The sequence below is a fragment of the Vigna angularis genome, chromosome 8 (assembly GCF_016808095.1).
Source record: "Vigna angularis cultivar LongXiaoDou No.4 chromosome 8, ASM1680809v1, whole genome shotgun sequence".
NCBI classification, from domain to species: Eukaryota; Viridiplantae; Streptophyta; class Magnoliopsida; order Fabales; family Fabaceae; genus Vigna; species Vigna angularis.
The window spans coordinates 18,983,712-19,006,608 of NC_068977.1; the positions used below are offsets into that span (position 1 = coordinate 18,983,712).

At 41.4% G+C, this 22,897-nt stretch overlaps 1 protein-coding gene across 1 annotated transcript in view; it reads right to left on the reverse strand.

The window, feature by feature from the left end:
• Positions 1-22,897, reverse strand: part of LOC108344930 (uncharacterized) — a 36,033-nt gene that overhangs the window by 4,419 nt on the left and 8,717 nt on the right. The window contains 6 exon segments of the mRNA XM_017583469.2: positions 6,422-6,478; positions 6,557-6,707; positions 6,809-6,858; positions 6,997-7,077; positions 7,277-7,376; positions 7,463-7,582. Coding sequence (XP_017438958.1) covers positions 6,422-6,478; positions 6,557-6,707; positions 6,809-6,858; positions 6,997-7,077; positions 7,277-7,376; positions 7,463-7,582 — 559 coding nt within the window.

Here is a 22,897-nt window from a genome sequence, read left to right on the forward strand (position 1 = left end):
TAAATGACACTTCAGTTTATTTGGCTCTGATCATTAACTGGCCAAGCCAACCCTTTATTCCCTACTGTTGTAATTTGAGATAATATCTTTAGAATCTTACTAATTAGAGGAAATAGATATATAATCTTTTATTTTATTTTATTTTCCTAGTTTTCCTATTTCCCTTTTTAGGAGAATTAGATTATTACAAATAGAGGGTATCAGAATGTACTTTTTATGATTGAGAATAATAAATTAGTCTTATTTTCAACTTGGTATCAGTCCATGGCCACAAGCGGCCCCATTAAAGTCTCTTTTTTAACATGTGTTTTTAATGCGTTTCAATTGCCCTAGTCAAGTTCTACCTTAGAATTCTAGCCTTTTTTTTCCAGTATTACCAAATACAAACTCATTCCCTTTCGGACCAGCAGCTGAAATTGGTGCTTTAGATCTGTTTATGCCCAATCAATTTTGGCTCCTTTTGGCATTCTTATTAACTTCCAGTTGAATCAAAGAGACCGAAAGTCTCTTCTTCGAAGAACCCAAGAAAGGTCACTGCCTTTGCTGCTTACTCCACTGTGCACCGCCGCTCTCCGCCGTCGGTCACTGTCTACCGCCGGCCTCCGTACGTCACCGGCTACCGTCCGCCGCCGGTCACCGTCGCAGTTTCGACCGGTGACCAGCGGATCTGGATCGTCTCTTTAAGCGCGACCTAACCTTGGTAATCGCCGTCTCTGTCTCGTCTGAACGCGCCGTCACGCGCCTCTTCTCTTTGATAGATCTCGGGCGCGTACTGTTTACGCGCCGCTGTCTCAGTGTCGGAATCACACCTCGCCGGACCTCCTCCTCTCTGTTCTGACCTTCCATAGCAGAATTTGCGTCTTCTTTGCTTCTCACTATTCGCTGCAAGCTTCATTCGTTTTTTGTTTCTCAAGCAACAGTGCTTTGTCTCCGCTGCTGATGCCGCTGATGCGCCAGCTCCTAGTACTACTCCCGCTTCTGTCATCTTCTTCTCCATTGAGAAGGGTTCTCTGCCTTCACGGGCTTTATGCCACCACCAATGGGTTTCTTCTTCCTCTTTCTTGTGCGGCACTGATTGGTGCTTCTTGCTAACGTCTCCGCCGCTTTTGCCGTCGAATGCACCGGCACCTGTGGCCAAGCCTGTCTCCATCATCTGATTACAATTTCGTGATTCTCTCTTGCAAGTGTGATGTCCCCGTTGGCCTGTGGCATGAAGGGGAGTCTATTTCTGTAGTTGTGATGTTCCAGTCAACAATTCATCAGCTTTGTTGGTGGGTGCTTTAAAGCCGTTGTTGCTGCAGTCAGTTGTTGTAACCTCTGCAGTTTGTCGCTAGTGCCTCAATAAGCTACTGCATTTTCTTTGGTCAAGATTAAGAGTGTCTCGTGAAGTGCATTAGCCGTCGTTTCCACTGTTTGACGTGAGGGGAAATATTTTTCAGTCCCTGCAGAGAACTTTATTCTTGGGCTAGAGTTTAGCCTGTACTTTTGTGATACAGTGTAAGTATCACCATTTGGGAGTAGTCCAATAGAGAACTTAGGACCTCCAAAGTGTCTTCGATATTTGGTGTTTTTTGGTTTCTACCATCACTAATGTGAAAGGCTTTCTTCACCGTCAATGCTTTGTTATAACAGCTCACTGAGAGTTGTTCTTTGAGACCGCCCATTGAATTGACTCTTTTGAAGATATGGGATTCAGATTTGTCCCTCGTACGGATTGGTTCTCACCAGTTCTTCCACCTACACGTTCTGTTGTTCAGTCGTGAGGAGGAGAATAGTTCCAGCCGCTATAGGGTAGTGTAGTCTTTGCAGGTCTGTTGTTGTTAGCCTCTGTAGGACAGTTGTTTCCTGAAGGCTTATTGTTGTTCAGGGCAGTTAAGTCCCTGAAGGTTTGTTGTTGTTTAGGGTAGTTAAGTACCTACTGGTTTGTGGTTATTAGCCTTTGAAGGCCTCTCATAAGTTACTCATGGAAATCATGTTCTTGAAATTTTGTTGTTGTTCGCCACTATTGATGGCAATCTAGTCCCTACAGTTTGTTGTTGTTCGCCATTGGAGGCCCTTCATCTGTTCTTGTAGTTTGTTGTTGTTTGCTTTTGCAAGTCATCATCCATTTTTGATGGAAATCTCTCTCGTCCATTGTTGTCCAAGTTGAAGTTTCATGGTGCTAGTTCGCCCTCGTCCATTGCTGTCCAAGTTGAATTTTCATGGTGCTAGTTCGCCCTCATCCATTGCTGTCCAAGTTGAAGTTTCATTGTGCTAGTTCGCTTTTGTCCATTGCTGTCCAATTTGGTTCATTGACGTTCTCTACAATTGAGTTTGACTATTCCAAGCTTGGTTCATACAATCTTGTATGATCCAGCTTGAGAAGGAGTGTTGTAATTTGAGATAATATCTTTAGAATCTTCCTAATTAGAGGAAATAGATATATAATCTTTTATTTTATTTTATTTTCCTAGTTTCCCTATTTCCCTTTTTACGAGAATTAAATTATTACAAATAGAGGGTATCAGAATGTATTTTTTATGATTGAGAATAATAAATCAGTCTTATTTTCAACTCCTACATAAACCCTTTGAATTAGAGGTTTACTATTATTAGATCAAAGTCGAACAAAACCTAATTTAAGTTTTGATTAGAGCAAACAAATATTAGTTTTCATCTAAGAATAGACAATATTGTTTTTCTTAAGACAGTCTTCTTCTTGGTCATAAATATCATATGTAATTACACCACCAATTTGAATTTTCCTTTTCATTCACAGGCTATGCAATTATCTGTATAGCAACATGTTGCATTTGATAAGTATCCGAGGGATCATATGTGTTCCTCTCTTCTTAAGTCCAGTAAATAAATACATCTGATATAAATACTCTCTTGTAATGCACAGTTAATGCATTGCCTCTCCTTAATCTTTTCACACAGAATGTCCTTGAAAAAGGTAATAATCTCCACAAGACTGAAGAGGATGTGGTTCCTAAAAAGAGAGTATTGAAAAAAGTGAAGATAAGGAGGAAGGGGAGGCGAAATTGAGAATCATGGCAAGACCATATTGGTAGGATTTTCAGGAGGTGCTGAAGGAGGTTGAAGAGGATGTGGTTCTTAAAAAGATAATAGAAGAAGTGAGAGCATATTCTAATTCTCATTCTGCCTTTACTTTGGAGAACGATAGACTTCACTACAAGGGAAGGTTGGTGTTATCTACCACCTCTGTATGGATTCCCAAGCTTATAGCTGAGTTCCATACCACCAACACTGGAGGGCATTCAGGAGTCTAAAGGACTTATCGTAAGGTGGCCCAATCATTGTATTGGGTAGGAATGAAGAAGGGTGTCACTGATTTTGTAGACAACTATTTGGTGTGCCAGCAACACAAGTATTTGGCATCATCTCCTTAAGGCTTATTACAACCTTTGCCAATATCGCAAGAAATCTGAGAGGAGGTTAGCATGGACTTCATAGTCAGGCTACCAAAATCACAGGGCCATGATGCGATTCTGGTAGTGGTAGGTCGTTTGAGCAAGTATGGCCATTTTGTCCCCCTAAAGCACCCTTAACTGCCAAAACCATAGCAAAAATCTTTGTTAAAGAGGTGATCAGGCTACATGGAGTGCCAGTATCAGTGGTAAGTGATTGGGATCCTTTAATTTTGAGCATATTCTAAAAAGAGTTATTCAGATTGCAGGGCACCCAACTGCAAATGAGCACTGCATACTACCCAGAATCTGAGGGGCAAACAGAGGTACTGAACAAAATATTAGAGGGTTATTTGAGATGTTTCTATTCAAAACAACCTAAAAGCTAGAATACAGTTCTTCCCTGGGCTAAGTATTGGTATAATACTAGCTATCAGGGTACGGCTAACTGTAGCCCATTTGAAACTGTTTATGGAAGGACACCTCCTGCACTCACTTGTTTTATTCCTGGGGAGACTGCAGTAGAAGTTGTGGCTCAAGAGCTCCAGACCTGAGATGAGGCACTCAAGCAACTCAGATTTCACTTAACAAGAGCACAGGACTTGATGGCTAAATTTGCTCACAGAAAGAGGAAACCAGCCGAGGTTAAGGTAGATGATTGGGTGTATTTAAAAATTAGGCCTCATAGGCAGTCTTCCATGCCCACTAGGTTGCACCCCAAATTATCAGCACGATATTTCGGGCCTTTTAAAGTGCTACAAAAAATTGGAAAAGTTGCTTTTAAATTGCAACTACGCGAAACATCAAGAATCCATCCTGTGTTCCATGTGTCCCAATTGAAAGTAGCGGTGGGCACCCAACAAGTCGAGAAGAATCTGCCAGAGTAGCTGCAAGCCGAGGGCCCCATGTTCTGGCCACTCAGGATTCTGGACAAACGACAGAAACAGCAGGAAGAGAAGCTGATCCCCCAGATACTGGTTGAATGGCAGGAAGGGGGAAAGGAGGGTGCCACGTGCGAGGATGTGCTCACTATCCAGGAACAGTTTCCAGACTTCAACCTTGGCAACAAGGTTGAACATCAGGCGGTGGGAAATGATAGAGTATGGAGAGTTTATGTAAGGAAAAGAAAAGGGAATAAAGAGGGGGAAAGGCGTTAGGCAGTTATAACTGTATTGTTAGTTCAGGCGGGAAATAAAGCTCCTATATAAAAGCTGATGTATCTGAGTGATACTTTACGTTTTGATTGGTATACTATATAGACAGGATCACGTTTATCCTGTGGAGAGAGAATTTGGCTCTCTTGGAGGTTGTTTTGGCTGTGCAGTTGCTATACTGAATAGAAAATATACAATTTATACTTCTTTTTCTGGTATTTACTTGTGTTAGTGCATTGTAGATAGGTTTCCAATCTAGGAACCTATCACCGTTATATAAACAACTTACAATGCACTTAAAACCAAAGGATCAAGTACTCTAGATTTCACCACATGGAAGACAAAGAAAAAGATGCCACTGAGACAACGACTACTTGAAGCTTATCAGTACAAAAGGAGAAAACACAGATGTTACGAAGAACACTATCACTATTAAAAATTTCATCTTCCTCGAAGCAAATATTTTCTTCTATATAAATAGCTCTTTACTCTCTTGCTTATCCAGAGAGTATTTAAACTTAGTATGCCTTGCGCTCATCTTTCCAGACCTAAAACCTAGTCAAGATTGGGCAAAACTTTCATCTTTCTATAAGAACACCATTGTGTTAGGTTCCTGGGTGGGAAAGCTAACTATCAACGCTCACAGTAATCAAAAGAACAAAGAAAGAATGGATTTCTGTATTGATATTGAGAACAAAGTACACTGGTAGCGCTAATGGAGGCCTAATCCCCCTCTTAGCCCTAACAGAGGCCTAATCCCCCTCTTCTGGCCAAAGTCCAGATTTACAAAAGAATATTCAAAAACTCTCCCCTAACAATGAATAGAACTCTATTTATATAAGATCTCCCATCCCGCCTTTCCTAACTGCTCTCTCATTTCCTATTGCTTCTATCCTCTTACCTTAGATCCTATCACATTGTTTGTAAGACAAGAGTGGATTGTTGTGAAAGAATACTCATGTGACTAGCTTAGAGAAGCTAAGTATAGAATACTCATGTTGTAGCTAAAAATACTCATGTTTAACCGTTGTTAGTGGAAATTGACTAGTTTGGTCAAGAACTAGATGTAGTCTCCCGTTTAGACTTATACAATCACTCTAATATTTTCTTCTCTTCATCTACTTCAGATTGATTAAACTAACCCTGTGATTGTGTTTTCTCTGTTTGTCAAAATAAGTTTAAACCAACATCGTCTGTTCTGCTTATTATCATCTGCACACAAATCAGACTCAGAGTCTGATTTCTCCTTCATATATATAAAACTACAGACGATTGCTGCCCTTTTCTCCAAAAAAAGTGCGAAAAATCTTTAGAAACATAATTCAGCCCCTTCTTATGTTTTCTGCGTTTTACAGCTATCACTAACTAAATGGGTGGAGCTACATAATAGACACATAATGTAATCATTTGACCATCCCTTCATAGGATGGCAGTTCCATAAAATATGAAGACCAATTACAAGATTTTTTTCTAAATTTCCTAGAAAAGCATGAAATTCCATTAGTTCTATTGAAACTTGATGATATCTCCATTCAAATCATAATGGATCTTAACACAAATGTAGATAGATAATATTTAAAAAGTTAGGATGTTAAAGGAAAACGCATTTCTTACAACTGGAGGATGTAAGAAAATCCATCGTCATTCGCCACCAATTACAATGTACACAAAGAAAAACAAAAAACAATTGATAGTTTAATGAAACAATCAGTTTAGTTTCAGCCGCTAGCCTCCCTCTAAAATCTGCAATTGCTTATACACTCTTTAGACCAGGTAAGACACTTCATCAAAATTTAATGTTATAAAGTAAAACAAGAAGAAAAAAAGGTACCCAATGTAGTCATTAGCTAAACTAACCTGAACACGCTTGTTCCGAGCATACTGTTCAACCCCGTTAAAGTTGCTCTCTGAATACTGGGTATAAACAACCAAATAAGTACGTCATAATCTTATAAATGATTGAGTAAGCTGACAACAACATAACAAAGTTACCTGTAGATCTTTAGTCAAAGGAGAAGTATACATTCCACCAGAAGAAACTGTAATGACACGCGCATCAGGTGAAGCTTTCTCCAGTAACGGAACCATTAATTCTGTCATGGTGTAAGTTCCCAATACATTTACAGCAAAGTTCAACTCAAATCTGGACTATGACACATTACATGAAAAGGCACCAGACCAAATCAGGTTATACAGGTAGAATAAACAATTTTTCTATTTCCATATGAAACAAAAATTACTCACCCTTCAGGTGTGGTGACTCGATTTTGCTCAAGTATGCCGGCATTGTTAACCTTGATGCAAGGAATTAAATACACATTAGATTTTACTCGAGCATAGGCTAACTTTAATATAATTACCATTTCAGTAAAGCTACACTACAACCATGTTGGGAAGTAATATATTTTGTTGAAATACAGCTAAGAATTTACCAACACATGAACTGGCACATTTCTTTTAGAAAACCTGGAAGTGAATGACTTGATCTCGTTGACAGAAGAAAGGTCACAAATCTGCAAGATAAATGAGTTAGTCATATAATATCATAATGGCGTAATTTCTAAATGATTTCTGTTTATAAACTAAATTGTGGAAAGTGCCATTATAAAGCTCATGTACAAAGAATGAAATTAGAAAATATAAATGTTTTTTTTATTTTGAAAATTAAAAAAAAAAGGATTAGTGAATTAAAATACAAGAAAAGAATAGTACCTCCAAATGAACATTTTGGTTGCCAGTTCTAGTTTGAATTTCAGAAAGAGCAGCCTCTCCTTTCTCCTTATTACGGCATATAAGATAGACAGTTGCCCCACTGGTGAAAATCATTGACAATATCACATAAATAAAAACTTAGAGATCATGAAATTCCAAAACCAAAATTAGGAGAAAGTTTTAAACCGCTTTGCAAGACCCTCAGCCGTTGCATAGCCAATTCCAGAGTTAGCACCGGTAACAATGCAATTTTTCCCAGGTATTTGTATTTCCATGTCCTCTGGTTTGAAGTTCTTAGAATGATCACTACGAAACATTTGATTCATAAATCAGCTACGACCAAAATGAGGCTAAATAAGAACAACACCAACAAAAGTTGATAGGTTTCTGGGTATGAAACCTATCTGTTTCCAAGCATTCACACACACAACTCGCACACAATTGTATGAAAAGAATGAATATCTCTATTCACATCAGCAAATGTCATGTACAATAACTGGGAGCATAATCCCCTCAACAGGACCAATGTTCTTGTCTAACCAACTGATATTCAAAAACTAACTCTCTATTTATACAAGTCACTTCCCGCCCATCCTAAATGCTAAAACAGTTAGGATATTAACTCTTCCTTCTCCTCTCATACAGTCTCCACGCCCTAACATTACCCACCGCCTGATGTTCAACCTTGTCCCTGTTGTAATTTGAGATAATATCTTTAGAATCTTCCTAATTAGAGGAAATAGATACATAATCTTTTATTTTATTTTATTTTTCCTAATTTTCCTAGTTTCCCTTTTTAGGAGAATTAGATTATTACAAATAGAGGATATGAGAATGTATTTTTTATGATTTCAGAATAATAAAATAAGTCTCATTTTCAACTTGGTATCAGAGTCATGGTTAGAGCCTATCCTAGCGAGTTCTATGTGGGCATTCTATTCTTCTATTCCACCCGCTATCGGGCCGTTATCGGACCATCCAATTTCTACTATCACGCACGAGATGTCTATACCTCGGCGTGAAGGGGGTGTGTTGGAAGTCCCACATCGACTAGAGATAAGGCCAATTCATAGTTTATAAGTGGGTGCAAACCTCACCCTACAAGTCGGTTTTGTAGGGTTGAGTTAGGCTTAAACTGTTGGACTTCTTAATTCAAGAAGTCAAGAAAACAAATAAACCACACCAACAGATTATACTTCTTTGAATATACTTCTCTTATTCAATGAAGCAAGAATACAATTGTATAGTAATCCCTCCTAAGGAAGCCCGATCTCCCTCCATTGGACTAATGTTCCAGTCAACAACAATTACTAATCTCATGCCCCCCGCCCTTTTCCACTAATTATTATTTATACTCCCCTTTCCCTCTAACAAACTTCTAACCGAAACTCCCTCCTAATTTCTAACGGGCATTTTCTCCTTCCCGCCTTTATTTGTCCTTATGTATACTTTTATTCCCCTATCAATACCCTCCCTCCATCTCAGCAACCTTGTCCTCAAGGTTGAAATTCGGAAACTGTTGCTTGATGTACAGTTCCTCTTCCCAAGTTGCTCCTTCTACTCCACCCTCTTGCCATTGGATCAGAACTTGGGATACCTCCTTTCCATGTTGATTTATGTCTCGCCTATGTAATACCTTTAAAGGTTTATATAATGGACCTTCCACCTGTAGTTCCTCTGGCAATTCCCCTTCCACCTTATTCTTCCCCGCAGCTTTCTTCAATTGTGATACATGAAAAACCGGGTGTATTCTGGTGGTCACTGGCAGCTGCAATTTAAAAGCCACTGGACCCACTTGTTTTTCAACCAAGAAAGGTCTGTAGTATCGAGCAGATAGCTTGGGATGCAACCTAGTTGGCATTGACACTTGCCTATGGGGTCTTATCTTAAGGAAGACCCAATCCCCTTCTTTTATACTGGACTCCTTCCTCTTTCTATTTGCATACTTCACCATCCGCTCTTGTGCTCTAGTCAGGTGATGTTGTAGCTGGTTGATAGCTTCATCCCGCGTCTGCAAGTCCTGTGCCACTGCTTCTACCAATGTTTCTCTTGGAATAAATCTGGTTAATGCTGGCGGGGGTCTGCCATAAACCGTTTCAAAAGGAGTGCATTTTGCCGCCCCCTGATAACTGGTATTATACCAGTATTCAGCCCATGGTAACACGGTGTTCCAAGCCTTAGGTTGTTCGGAACAGAAACATCGTAAATAGGTTTCTAGCATCCTATTCAGTACCTCAGTTTGGTCGTCCGTCTCTAGGTGGTATGCGGTGCTCATTCTTAATTTGGTGCCCTGAATTCTAAAAAGCTCCTTCCAAAATGTACTGATAAAAAGAGGATCTCTGTCGCTAAGAATTGACACTAGTATCCCATGCAGGCGCACCACTTCCCTCGCGAAGATTTCTGCAATTACCTTTGTTGTATTAGGATGCTTTATGGGAATAAAGTGCCCATATTTGCTCAACCTATCCACCACCACCATTATCGTGTCAAACCCTGAGATTTTGGCAATTTAACCACAAAATCCATGCTTACTTCTTCCCAAATTGCCCTGGGAATAGGCAATGGTTGCAGAAGTCCCTGGGGAGATGATGCCATATATTTGTGTTGTTGGCAGACCAAACAGGAAGCTACATAGTCTGTCACCCTCTTCTTCATACCCTTCCAATGAAAAGCTTGGGCAAGTCTTCTATACGTTCTATATACCCCCGAATGTCCCCCTATAGTAGAATCATGGAATTCTGCTAAAATCTTTGGTATCCATTTAGACTTTTCTGACAGCACGAGCCTTCCCTTAAAATGTAACCTCTCGTTCTCCATGGTGTAAGCAGGATGGGAATCGGGATCATTCTTTATCTCTTCCATTATCTTTTTCAGCCCTTCATCCTTCTCCACTTCCTCTATAATCTCTTGAAAATCAGGCCAATATGGCCTGGTTATCACTTGTAACGTCTTGTCCCCGTCTTCCCCTTCTCCTTTCCTAGACAATCCGTCAGCCACCCTGTTTGAAGCACCCGTCCTATAATATACATCAAACTCATATCCCATGAGTTTTGCTAACCAGTTTTGCTGGTTTTGAGTTGTTATGCGCTACTCCAACAAATACTTCATGCTTTTCTGATCTGTAAAAACATTGAAACGCTTCCCCAGTAGATACGGACGCCAGTGTTGAATGGCCAACACTAGGGCCATCAACTCTTTCTCGTAAACTGACTTGCCCAATGAACCTTCTGATAACGCCTTACTGTAATAAGCTATGGGCCTCTTATTTTGCGACAATATTGCTCCTATCCCCTTCCCCAAAGCATCACATTCAACTTGGAAAGGCTGTGAAAAATCTGGCAGAGCAAGAACAAGAGCAGTGGTCACTGCTCTTTTAAGAGCTTGCAAGGCTTCTTCTCCTGCAGTTGTCCACTCAAACTTCCCCTTCTTTAAAAGATCCGTGAGAGGTCGGGCAATTTTCCCATAATTCCTTACAAATCTCGTGTAATATCCAGTGAGCCCAGAAACCCCCTTAACTCTTTAATGCAACAGGGTGTTGGCCATTCGGTCACTGTAGACACTTTGTCTCCATCCATCTCGACCCCTTTTTCTGATATCATGTGTCCCAAATACCGAATGTGCCTCTTGCCAAAATCACACTTTTTCTTGTTGGCAAACATCTGATGTTGTTCTAGCACTTCCAACACTTGCCTAAGGTGTTTCTCGTGATCACCCCATGACTTACTGTTAGGAGAGGGTGAGTTTATGAGAAAAGGAACAAAACATTAAATGCCTAACGGCCTTAACTGCCTTAACAGTTAGGAGGAGCGGGGTTATAGGTTGTATAAATAGCAAATAAACAATTGTAGTTGTGTGAATTGTTTTGTTTGTAGTTCTAACAGGGTTATCATCCTGAGGGGGGAGGTTAGGCTCTCTAGAGGGAGGTTATGCTCCCAAACCCAGTCCTTGTAAAGAGATTCTTTTATGGTGAATAATAGCAAAACACATTCTTCCATTACTATTTCTATCTTTTGAGTGTGTTCTTGTTAGGTTCCAAACCCAGGAACCTAACACTTACCGTACACCAAGATGTCATCAAAGAATACCAGCACACTCTTTCTCAAGAACGGTCTCAACAATGAATTCATCATGTCTTGAAAGGTGGCCGGGGCATTTGTGAGGCCAAAGGGCATTACTAAGAACTCATAATGTCCTAAATGAGTTCTAAAGGCTGTTTTGGGTATATCGGCCTCCATCATCCTTATCTGGTGGTATCCAGATTTGAGATCCACCTTAGAAAAATAAACTGCACCGTATAATTTATCTAGAAGATCTTCAATCACAGGAATTGGATATTTATTGGGGATAGTTGCTCAGTTTAAAGCTATGTAATCTACACAAAAATGCCAGATCCCATCTCTTTTTTTACTGGACTGGAAAATGGGCTGTTATTGGGCCTATATGGTCTCATGTTCACTGGCTCAGTACCGTCTTTAATGGTTATCTGATGGTCCACTTTTCTGACAGGAGGAAGTCCTTGTGGCATCTCAAACACCCTCTCGAACTCCCCCAAGATCTTCTCCAGATTTGCTTCCTGCATGGGAGTTAAACCCTCTGCTCCTAAGTTTTCTGTTGCTGTTTCAGACTGATGCAGACCCCACACCACTGCTAGCGTTTCAATCCCTGTTTCCTTCTGCAACGCCTCGGGATTGATGACTTTCATCATCGATCTGCTATCACCTCTTATCACTACCTCTCCTTCTGCCATCCCATACTTCATGGTCATTTGCTTCCAGTCCACCCTAATTTCCCCCAACGTGGCCAGCCACTCTACTCCCAGCACGACGTCGACTCCCCCTATTTCAAAGAGGTAAAAATTCTCTTTAATCTCCACGCCTTCCAGTATCAATGAAACTCCCATGCAACGACCTCGCGTTTCCTTTCTCTGGCCGTCCCCCAGGCAAATGCAATACGGTGCCGTCTCCTCCTTCTCTAAACCCATCTCTTTGGCCAAACTTGTCAAAATGAAGTTATGGCTCGCTCCGTTGTCGATGAGCACGATTACTCTCCGATCTCGAATCCACCCCGACAACTTCATGGTTTTGGATTGAGCGATTCCCCCAGCGGAATACATCGATAGTTCCATGCATCGTTGTTCCGCCTCCTCTTCTGCCTCTGCCACTTCTTCGTTTTCGTCATCGGCCCCCATAATCATCACCTTGAAACTCCTCTCCGCACAATGATGTCCGGGGCTATAAGGACCCCCACAATGAAAATAGCGGCCCTTCTCTCGCCTCTAGAGATATTCCGGATATGGTAGAGTTCGCATTCTATGACTCGGGTCGCCTCCGCCTGTATTTCTTTCTACCTTCGAACTTGCGGTTCTGGTCGTCTCATCTTTCTTTGGACCGAGACCTCTGTCGCTGCTCCCCTGCCTCTCCGATGACCCACAATAGGTCTCCGTTCACGCTACAGTGCCCGCGCTGGCCGCATATTTCCCCCACGTGGATCCTCCTTTCATCGTTCCACCACCGCCAGACATCCTTGCCACTAATTCCGATTGCTCCACATCCCGTGCCCTTTCCATCACGGTTAACAAATCGCGCGGATCGTAAGGTCTAACGAGATCCCTCAGTTCTTCTTGTAATCCAGTGAAGAAATATCCGAGAAGTTGTTCCTCCGGCACGCCAGCCGCTTGAGCCACCAGGACTTCGAATTCCTGTACATATTCTTCCACCGTTCCTCTTTGTCGCACTGCCGCCAATTTTTCGAAGATTGTTCCCCGATGTCTACCTCCAAACCTCCTGACCATTGCCTCCATCAATGTCGCCCAGGTAGGATTCTTCTCCTTCTTCCTCCAAAAACAAAACCAATAATTCGCTCCTCCCTCCATACAGATGCACACCAGTTTCATCTTCTCCCTTTCTGTCACATTTTGTAATTCAAAAAATTTCTCCGCCCTAGCAATCCATCCCATTGGATCGATCCCTTCGAAAGTGGGTAATTCCACTCTCTTCATCCAACTCTTTTGAACATTGCGTTCTTCCTCCGATTCTTCCTCTGATTCATCCTCCTCCATATCCCGACTTCCATTAACCGAATGACTTCCTTTAGAACTTCTCCCCTGGTTCCCTCTTCTCCCGTGGTCGCGATTCGTGTTTTGTCTCCCCCAATCGTGATTCACGTTTCGAGCCATTCCCCTCATCTCTGCTCGAATTTCCTCCAATGTCGCTTCCATGGCATCGAATCTTCCCTCCAATGCACTCACCCTGCTCTGCATCTCTTCTCTCCTTCGATCTGGATCCGGCAGGTCGGATCAATATTGTTGGACTTCTTAATTCAAGAAGTCAAGAAAGCAAATAAACCACACCAACAGATTATACTTCTCTGAATATACTTCTCTTATTCAATGAAGCAAGAATACAATTGTATAGTAATCCCTCCTAAGGAAGCCCGATCTCCCTCCACTGGACTAATGTTCCAGTCAACAAAAATTACTAATCTCATGTCTCATGCCCCCCGCCCTTTTCCACTAATTATTATTTATACTCCCCTTTCCCTCTAACAAACTTCTAACCGAAACTCCCTCCTAATTTCTGACGGGCATTTTCTCGTTCCCGCCTTTATTTCGCCTTACGTATACTTTTATTCCCCTATCATAAACCCACTTTCTAATCTGGTCGCCAGAGCCCCCTGAGTCTATTCCTAGGGTCGATGACGACTCGTTTTGACTGTATTTGAGTAGATCTGAGTTTTAAGTTTTGCTCTTTTTTTCTCAGTGTGACCCACTCGCCGTCGCCGTCCCAGAAGAGTCGTCGGAGCCTCCTGAGTCTATTTTTAGGGTTGGTGACGACCCGTTTGGCCTATATTTGAGTAGATCTGAGTTTTAAGTTCTACTCCTTTTTTCTCGGTTGACTCATATGCCGTCATCGTCTTGGAGACTCCTGACTGCGTTCTACGGGATGTCTGAAGTAAAATTATTCCTTTGAAAGCAATGGATGAATCAATGAGTAAGCCCTTTAGTTCATGTACTCTATCCATAAAAGAAAAGATTTGCCTCAATACTGTTGATCATGTGTCTCAATGTATTCGGATCCTTGATTCGGGTACAACTGATCATATGACACCTTTCAGTGTGTCCTGCGACTCATATGGTAAAAGAAATAAAGAACAACTTATTACAGTTGCAAATCGTCAGGGTATACCTATATGCGGCTGTGGGAATATAATTTTGGACTCATCTATTGTATTAAAGGATGTTTTACATGTTCCTCAATTAGCTAATAGTCTTATCTCTGTGCAAAAACTCACAAAGGATTTAAATTGTTCAATAACATTTTTCTAACTCATTGTGTTTTTCAGGACCTTGCCACGGGAAGACAATCTTAACTGCTAAGGAGCAGAGTGGGTTGTATTTTTTAGTGTTTAATGACCAAAGCAACACAAAAATCATGAATCAACAAGCTACATCTGAGACGTGGGCAAAATCTCAAATATGGTTACATCATCAAAGGCTTGGGCATCCTTCATTTAGTCTTATTAAGTCCTTGTTTCCCCACTTGTTTACCAAAGAGTCTGTTGAGTCTTTTAAATGTGATATTTGTCAATTGTCAAAACATCATTGTGCATCTTATCCTATTAGTCACAAAAAGAGTATTTTTCTATTTGATTTAATTCACTCTGATGTTTGGGGTCCTGGCATAGATTTTATTTCTGGAGCCAAATGGTTAGTAACTGTGAGAAATAGAGAAGATTGGGAGAAAATATCCCTTGTGTTTAGACTACACATAGGGTAGTTTATTTATATTGTAAGATATGGGCCAATGCCCTTAATACAGAATAGACTAAGCCCAAATAACAGAAACACACATCTTAACATCTAACACTCCCCCTCAAGCTGGAGCATATAAATCATATGTTCCAAGCTTGTTACAAAGATAATCAATTCTAGGTTCTCGTAAGGACTTAGTGAATATGTCTGCCAACTGGTTGCTTGAGTTAACAAACTCAGTCTTGATATCTCCGGATATGATTTTTTCCCGAATGAAATGACAATCAACTTCAATGTGTTTGGTTCTCTCATGGAAGACAGGGTTAGAGCTAATATGGAGAGCAACTTGATTATCACATATAAGTATCATGTGAGTGACATCTCCAAATTTCAATTCACTAAGCAATTGTTTAAGCCACACAAGCTCGCAAGTAGCTGATGTCATAGCTCTATATTCTGCTTCTGCACTCGACCTTGCCACAACACTTTGCTTCTTACTTTTCCAAGATATCAAGTTGCTACCAATAAAGACACAATATCCAGAAGTAGACCACCTATCAGAAGGGGAACCAGCCAATCAGCATCTGAATAGCAAACGATTTTTGTATCGTTGTTAGGGCCATATAGCAAACCTTTTCCAGGTGATCTTTTAATATACTTCAGTATAAGAACAACTGCATCCCAATGGTCTTCACATGGGGAGTTTAGAAATTGACTCACCACACTAACTGCGAAGGAAATGTCAGGACGCGTAACAGTAAGATAGTTTAATTTACCAACTAGTCTTCTGTACCGTTCAGGATCTGAGAAAGGCTCCCCCTGATTTGGTAGGAGTTTGATGTTAGGGTCCATAGGTGTCTCAACAGATTTACAGTTCATTAACCTTGTTTCCTCCAAGATGTCTAACGCATACTTCCTCTGAGATATGACAATACCATCATTGGATTGTGCTACTTCAATACCCAAAAAATACCGGAGTTTGCCAAGATCTTTGGTTTGAAAATGATGACAAAGGTGTTGTTTCATCTGAGAGATGCCAAGATAGTCGCTTCCTGTGAGAACAATATCATCGACATACACTATTAAGTAGATACATCCAGCACTCGAGTGGCGATAGAACACTGAATGATCCGCTTCACTGCGAGACATACCAAATTGTTGAACAACACAACTGAATTTACCAAACCAGGCCCGAGGAGACTGTTTTAGGCCATATAAGGATTTGCGAAGACGACATACCAATCCAGATGACTCCCCCTGAGCAACAAAGCCAGGCAGTTGCTCCATATAAATTTCTTCCTGCAAATCACCATTGAGGAAAGCATTTTTGACATCAAGTTGGTAAAGAGGCCATTGTCGAAGAGCGGCTATGGCAATGAATAGGCGAACAGAGGTCATTTTTGCCACTGGAGAAAAAGTATCACCATAATCCAAACCAAAAATCTGTGTGTAGCCTTTGGCAACTAGTCGAGCTTTCAGACGATCAATGGTGCCATCAGGACCAACCTTGATAGCATACACCCACCTGCAACCAACAACAGACTTTCCAGATGGTAATTGGACAAGCTCCCAAGTTCCACTTTCCTGTAAAGCACTTAATTCATCCATCATAGCTTGACACCAACCAGGATGAGTTAAGGCATCACCCACAGATTTGGGAATTGACACAGAAGAAATGGATGAGAGACAAGTATAAAAAGATGGAGATAATCTGTGGTAATTAAGAACAGTATAATGGGGGGAAGGGTTACGGGTAGAGCATATACTTTTACGGAGGGCAATAGGCAAGTCAAACTCAGTTGCTGGAGCCGGAGGAGACACATGAGGCGGCACCGGAAGTGAGTCATGAGGGAGACAATTACGGCGACTATAAACCTGAAGGGGTGGAGGTGAAGGATCATCCTGTGGTGAATGAGAGTCTAAAGAAGGAGAAGACAAAATGGGTGGAGCATCACCAGGAGGATCACAGATAAGAGGAATATCAACAGTAACAGGGAGAGGTACAGAACCAGAAGATAGATGTGAAAAGTAAAAAGAAGACTCAACAAAAGTGACATCAACATAGATAAAATGACGATTGAGGGAAGGGCAAAAACACTTATAGCCCTTTTGTGACCGTGGAAATCCTAAGAAGACACATTTGTGGGACCTATGAGATAACTTATCAAGACCAGGACTAAAATCATGAACAAAACATGTAGACCCAAAAACTCGAAGAGGTAATGGATGCAGAGGGTCTTGAGGAAATAAGATAGAATGAGGGATTTTGTTATCTAGGACGGAAGATGGCATGCGGTTGATAAGATAACATGCTGTGAGAACTGCATCACCCCAAAAACGTGAGGGTACTTGACCATGAATCAGAAGTGTACGAGTTGTTTCAATAAGGTGTCTATTCTTGCGCTCAGCCACCCCATTTTGTTGAGGGGTATAAGCACATGAGGTTTGGTGAAGAATGCCATGAGAAGCCATAAACTGTTTAAACGGTTGAGAAAGGTATTCACGGCCATTATCACTATGTAAATTTCGAATAGACACCCCAAACTGTGTTTTTATTTCATTGAAAAAAGATTGGAAAATAGAAAACAACTCAGAACGATTCTTCATTAAAAACAACCAAGTACATCTGGAATAGTCATCAATAAAGGTAACAAAATACTGAAAACCTAAAATGGACTTAACACGACTAGGTCCCCAAATGTCAGAATGAACCAATGAAAAGGGGGACGACGCCCGTTGTGAGACACTACGAGGAAAGGAACTACGAGTATGCTTCCCTAACTGACAAGACTCACACGACAAACTTGATAATGTGGACAACCGCGGGACAAGTTGTTGTAGTTTGGCAAGACTAGGATGACCGAACTGAGCATGAAGAAGGGATGGTGACTCCATGACTACGCCAACATGTGGAGAAGGGCGGAGATGATAAAGGCCATGAGACTCACATCCTGTGCCAATCATGTGTTTCGAACTCCGGTCCTGCAACCAAACAGAATCTTTAGTAAAGGAAATAACACAATTAAGAGTACAGGTTAAACGACTAATGGACAATAAGTTGAAGGGAGACCCAGGGACATAAAGTACATGATCAATGAATATGGATGGAAAAATATTAACAGTATCAATACCATGAGATGAGACTCTAGACCCATCAGCCATTGTTACCGAGGGTAAACTATCCGGACATGACAAGGAAGAAAACAAGGACTTGTTACCAGTGATATGATCGGTGGCGCCTGAGTCAAGGACCCAAGGTCCAAGGGAGTGACTTAGACCAACAAAAGGTGTACCTGTACGTGCAACAGATGCAGATGTAGTGGAACCAGAGTGCTGATGATCCTCATACCATCTGAGAAATTCGTTAAAGATTGCAGGTTTGTCTACGATATTAGATGAAGTAGGATGGTCTGCAGACGGTGATCGGGGAGGTGGATCAGAATTTGCCATTGCTACAGGTCAAGGAGGAGGAGGACGTCCATGGAGAGCATAACATCTATCAATCTTGTGGCCTAACTTGCCACAATGGTCACATTTTGGACGTCCTTTACTTGGCTTGCGAGACCGACTTCGATCATCACGTTGAGCAGCCATAACAGAGGAATCATCAGTACGAGGGTATGTCTCAGTGACGGGTTTGCTCGGTATACGCAAAAGAGCAGAACAAGTAGAAGTAAAGTTGGGTATGACAGGAGAACCCAAAATCTGATCACGGACATGAGAAACATCATCAGAGAGTCCGTATAATGCCAACAACATGAAGAACTTTGATCGTTGTTCCAATTCTTCAGCAGGAGTGGAAGCAGGAGGTAATATATCATTAAAGTCATGAAGAAGGGCATGAATTTTACCCAAATATTTTGCCATGGGACCAGGATTGCGCGGACCAATAACAGTTAATAGGTCCTGACAAACACCATAAAGACGCTGAGTGTCATTTGTGTATAACAACTTCGCTTGTGCCCATACTTCTGAACATGTCTCATAGGATCGAAACATTTGTTTCAGTGAGGAGTGAATGGTGGACTTTATAACAATGCATAACTGAGCATCAATTTTCATCCAGCGGGAAGTGTCATCTATGAGAGATATAGTCACATTTTGAGTAAGATGATCTAAGTACCCCTGACTCTTCAACCAAAGTTTGATGTCGGACGCCCAGGTTGCATAATTTGTGCCATCTAACTTGTCAATGGACAAGTGTACATTCACATAATTAGTATATATTGAGGGATCAGAAGATGAGCCACCAATAGAGGTGTTTGTAGACGAAGAAGACACCATGGAGAGGCAGAAACCCTAAAAAATCAAAGTGCTCCGATTGACGCAACGACCACAGATCCAGAAAGAGGGCGAGGAGGCGATCACGGCGGTGCTGATCGGCGGCGGAAAGCTCCGGCGATGCGCCGGCACGCGCGGCGGCAGCGATGACTCGTGCGGCGGCGCGTGGGTGGTCCGTTCGCCGCGATCTTCGTACCACGGTGGTCGCCCGGCCGAGACGATTCCGATGGTGTGGTCGCCGGTCGATTCTGGAACTCCGGTGACGGCGGCGGTGGCGGCGACGGCGGCGACAGTGGTGGAGGCGACAGCAGCGGCGGCAACTTACAGCGGCAATGATGGGTGTCGGAGACCGTGGAGTTGACTGGAACTATTCCTGTGCTCTAGATACCGTGTGAGAAATAGAGAAGATTGGGAGAAAATATCCCTTGTGTTTAGACTACACATAGGGTAGTTTATTTATATTGTAAGATATGGGCCAATGCCCTTAATACAGAATAGACTAAGCCCAAATAACAGAAACACACATCTTAACATCTAACAGTTACCTTTATTGACGATTATACCCGTGTCACGTGGACATACCTTATGAAAAATAAATCCGAAGTTTTTCAAATTTTTGTTAATTTTTTACATCTTGTCCAAAATCAATTTGGTAAAAATATCAAAAGAATCAGGTTTGATAATGGTACTGAATATGTGAATCATGAATTTCTCAATTTTTTGTCTCATAATGGTATTTATTGTTCATGAACTAACCTGTGTTAACACCCCTCAACAAAATGGGGTTGCAGAAAGAAAGAATCGTCATCTTCTTGAAGTAACTAGAGCTCTTCTTTTTCAAATGTTTGTTTCAAAAAATTACTGGGGAGAAGCTGTGTTAACTGCCACATATCTCATTAACAGGTTACCCACTCGTATCTTAAATGGCATTAGTCCTATAGAGTTTCTATTATCTTTTCTTCCTTTTTGTTCCCTACTAACGAGTCTACATAGTCGAGTCTTTGGATGTGTTGTTTTTGTTCACTCTCATCATCCTAATCGTGGTAAATTAGATCCCAGAGCTCTTAAATGTATCTTTATTGGGTATCCTTCTAATAAAAAAGGGTACAAATGTTATCATCCTTAGAGTCATCGCGTCTTTATCACCATTGATGTCACCTTTCATGAAACACAATCCTTTTATGTCAGTCCACCACTTCAGGGGGAGAAAGCACTTGAAGTGGATGAACTCTCCTTCTTGTCATTACCACGTTTGTCTTTGCAGGATGCCCAAGACCTGAGCAATGAAGCTACCATAGTCCACAGTGAAGAAGAAGAGGAAGAAGACAAATTTTTTGGCAACAAATATGAAAGAAGAAAACAACCCACTTCAACTGTCAAGCAAGAAAAATTGTCTAATCCGGAGGTGAGGATCCCTGAAGATATCAATGAGGAGGAGGTAAGTATTATTGAGGATTTACCCATTGCATTGAGAAAGGGAAGAAGATCATGTGATAAATATCCTATTTCTCAGTATGTTTGCACTAACAATCTCTCTGATAAGCACAAAAGTTTTATTGCTGCCATTGATGCCACAGAAATTCCTACCTCAATCCAGGAGGCCATGAAAATTGAACATTGGAATCAAGCCTTGAAAGAAGAGATGAATGCATTAGAAAGAAATTCAACTTGGGAGATTGTTGATAAGTCAAGAGACAAGAAGGCAGTAGAGTGTAGATGGATATTCACAGTGAAACATAAGGCAGATGGGACAATAGAAAGATATAAAGCTAGATTGGTGGCAAAAGGATATACCCCAACATATGGGATTGACTATGAGGAGACATTTGCCCCAGTGGCAAAGATGAATACAGTTCGAGTTATTCTCTCTTTGGCTGCCCATTTTAGATGGGACTTACACCAGCTAGATGTGAAGAATGCCTTTCTTCATGGAAATCTAGATGAGGAAGTGTACATGGAGATTCCCCCAGGTTTTGAAGTGAAAAATGAAAGAAACAAGGTATGCCTCCTGAAGAAAGCATTGTATGGTCTTAAGCAATCCCCTAGAGCATGGTTTGGAAGATTTACAAAAGCAATGGTTTCCTTGGGATATAGACAAAGCCAAGGAGATCATACTCTATTCATAAAGCAATCTTCTACAGGTAAAATCACTCTATTACTTGTCTGTGTGGATGATATGATTATTGCAGGAGATGATGCAACAGAAAAGTTGGCATTAAAAGATAAATTGGCAGCTCAGTTTGAAATGAAAGACCTAGGAAAACTCAAATATTTTCTTGGAATAGAGGTTGCCTACTCCAAGAACGGAATTTTCATCTCCCAAAGGAAATATGTACTTGATCTCCTCAAAGAAACAGGAAAGCTAGGATGTAGAACCTCAACAGTTCCTATAGAACAGAATCACAGAATTGGAAGTGAAGAAAGTGCTCCTGTAGAGAAGGCCCAATATCAGAGATTGGTGGGGAAATTGATTTATCTATCACACACAAGACCAGACATTGCTTTTGTAGTTAGTGTAGTGAGTCAATTTATGCATGATCCAAAAGAGAGACACATGCAAGCAGTTAACAAAATTCTCCAATACTTGAAGTCAAGTCCAGGAAAGGGGCTATTATTCAAAAGAGAAGACACATTGACTATGAAGATATATACTAATGCTGACTATGTAGGTTCTATTACTGACAAAAAATCTACTTCTGGTATTGTGTATTTCTTGGAGATAGTCTGGTAACATGGAGAAGCAAAAAGCAAGATAGAGTATCCCGTTCTAGTGCAGAAGCTTAATTTCGAGCCCTTGCTCAAGGAATGTGTGAAGGACTGATAGACCTGAAAGGAATAGGCAGAGTTGGATAGTGTACGAGAGAAGAAAGAAGACTAACTAACTGGTTGTTATCTCTTAACTACTTACAACAGTTAAGAAGAGGCGGGAGAGGTAGTTATAAATAGAGGTTTAGTTAGTAGGGGAAGGACTTTTGGTGATTGGATTGTAAAACAGGTATTGACTTGTGGAGAGGGTTAAGCCTCTATTTTTCTTGTTGTACAAACATTCTTTTGTCAATAAAACCCAGTTTCATTCATACCTTGCGTTGTTTTGTGTCAAGAAGCAAGTTCTTGATTAGGTTCCTTATCCCGGAACCTATCAATTGGTCCGACTTGTCGGATCCTCAATCGAAAGGGTGTCGTGCGCACGTGATGGAGGGCAGAGTGTTGGCGGTAAAAGGCCAACTGGAGGCGGTAGAGATTACGCTGGCCGAGACGAAGGCGGATACGGTGAGGCAGAACTATGAGACAATGCACCAAGACGTCCAAGTGATTCTGAAATTGTTGCGAGATCGCAGACAAGACCCACACAGACCGCGCTGTGAGAGTAGTGAATCCTCCGTAAATGATAACGACGGCGGACCGGAAGGGGAAAGAGGAAGAGGGGGAGTAGGGCGTCAGGACGGCATGATGAATCGGCGAAAATGGTGGAGCTAACCGTGTTCGAAGGAGGCGAACCCTGGAACTGGATTAGCAGGGCGGAAAAATTTTTTGAGGTGCAAAAGGTAGATGATGAGGAGAAGTTGCAACTGGTTTTCATTAGCATGGAG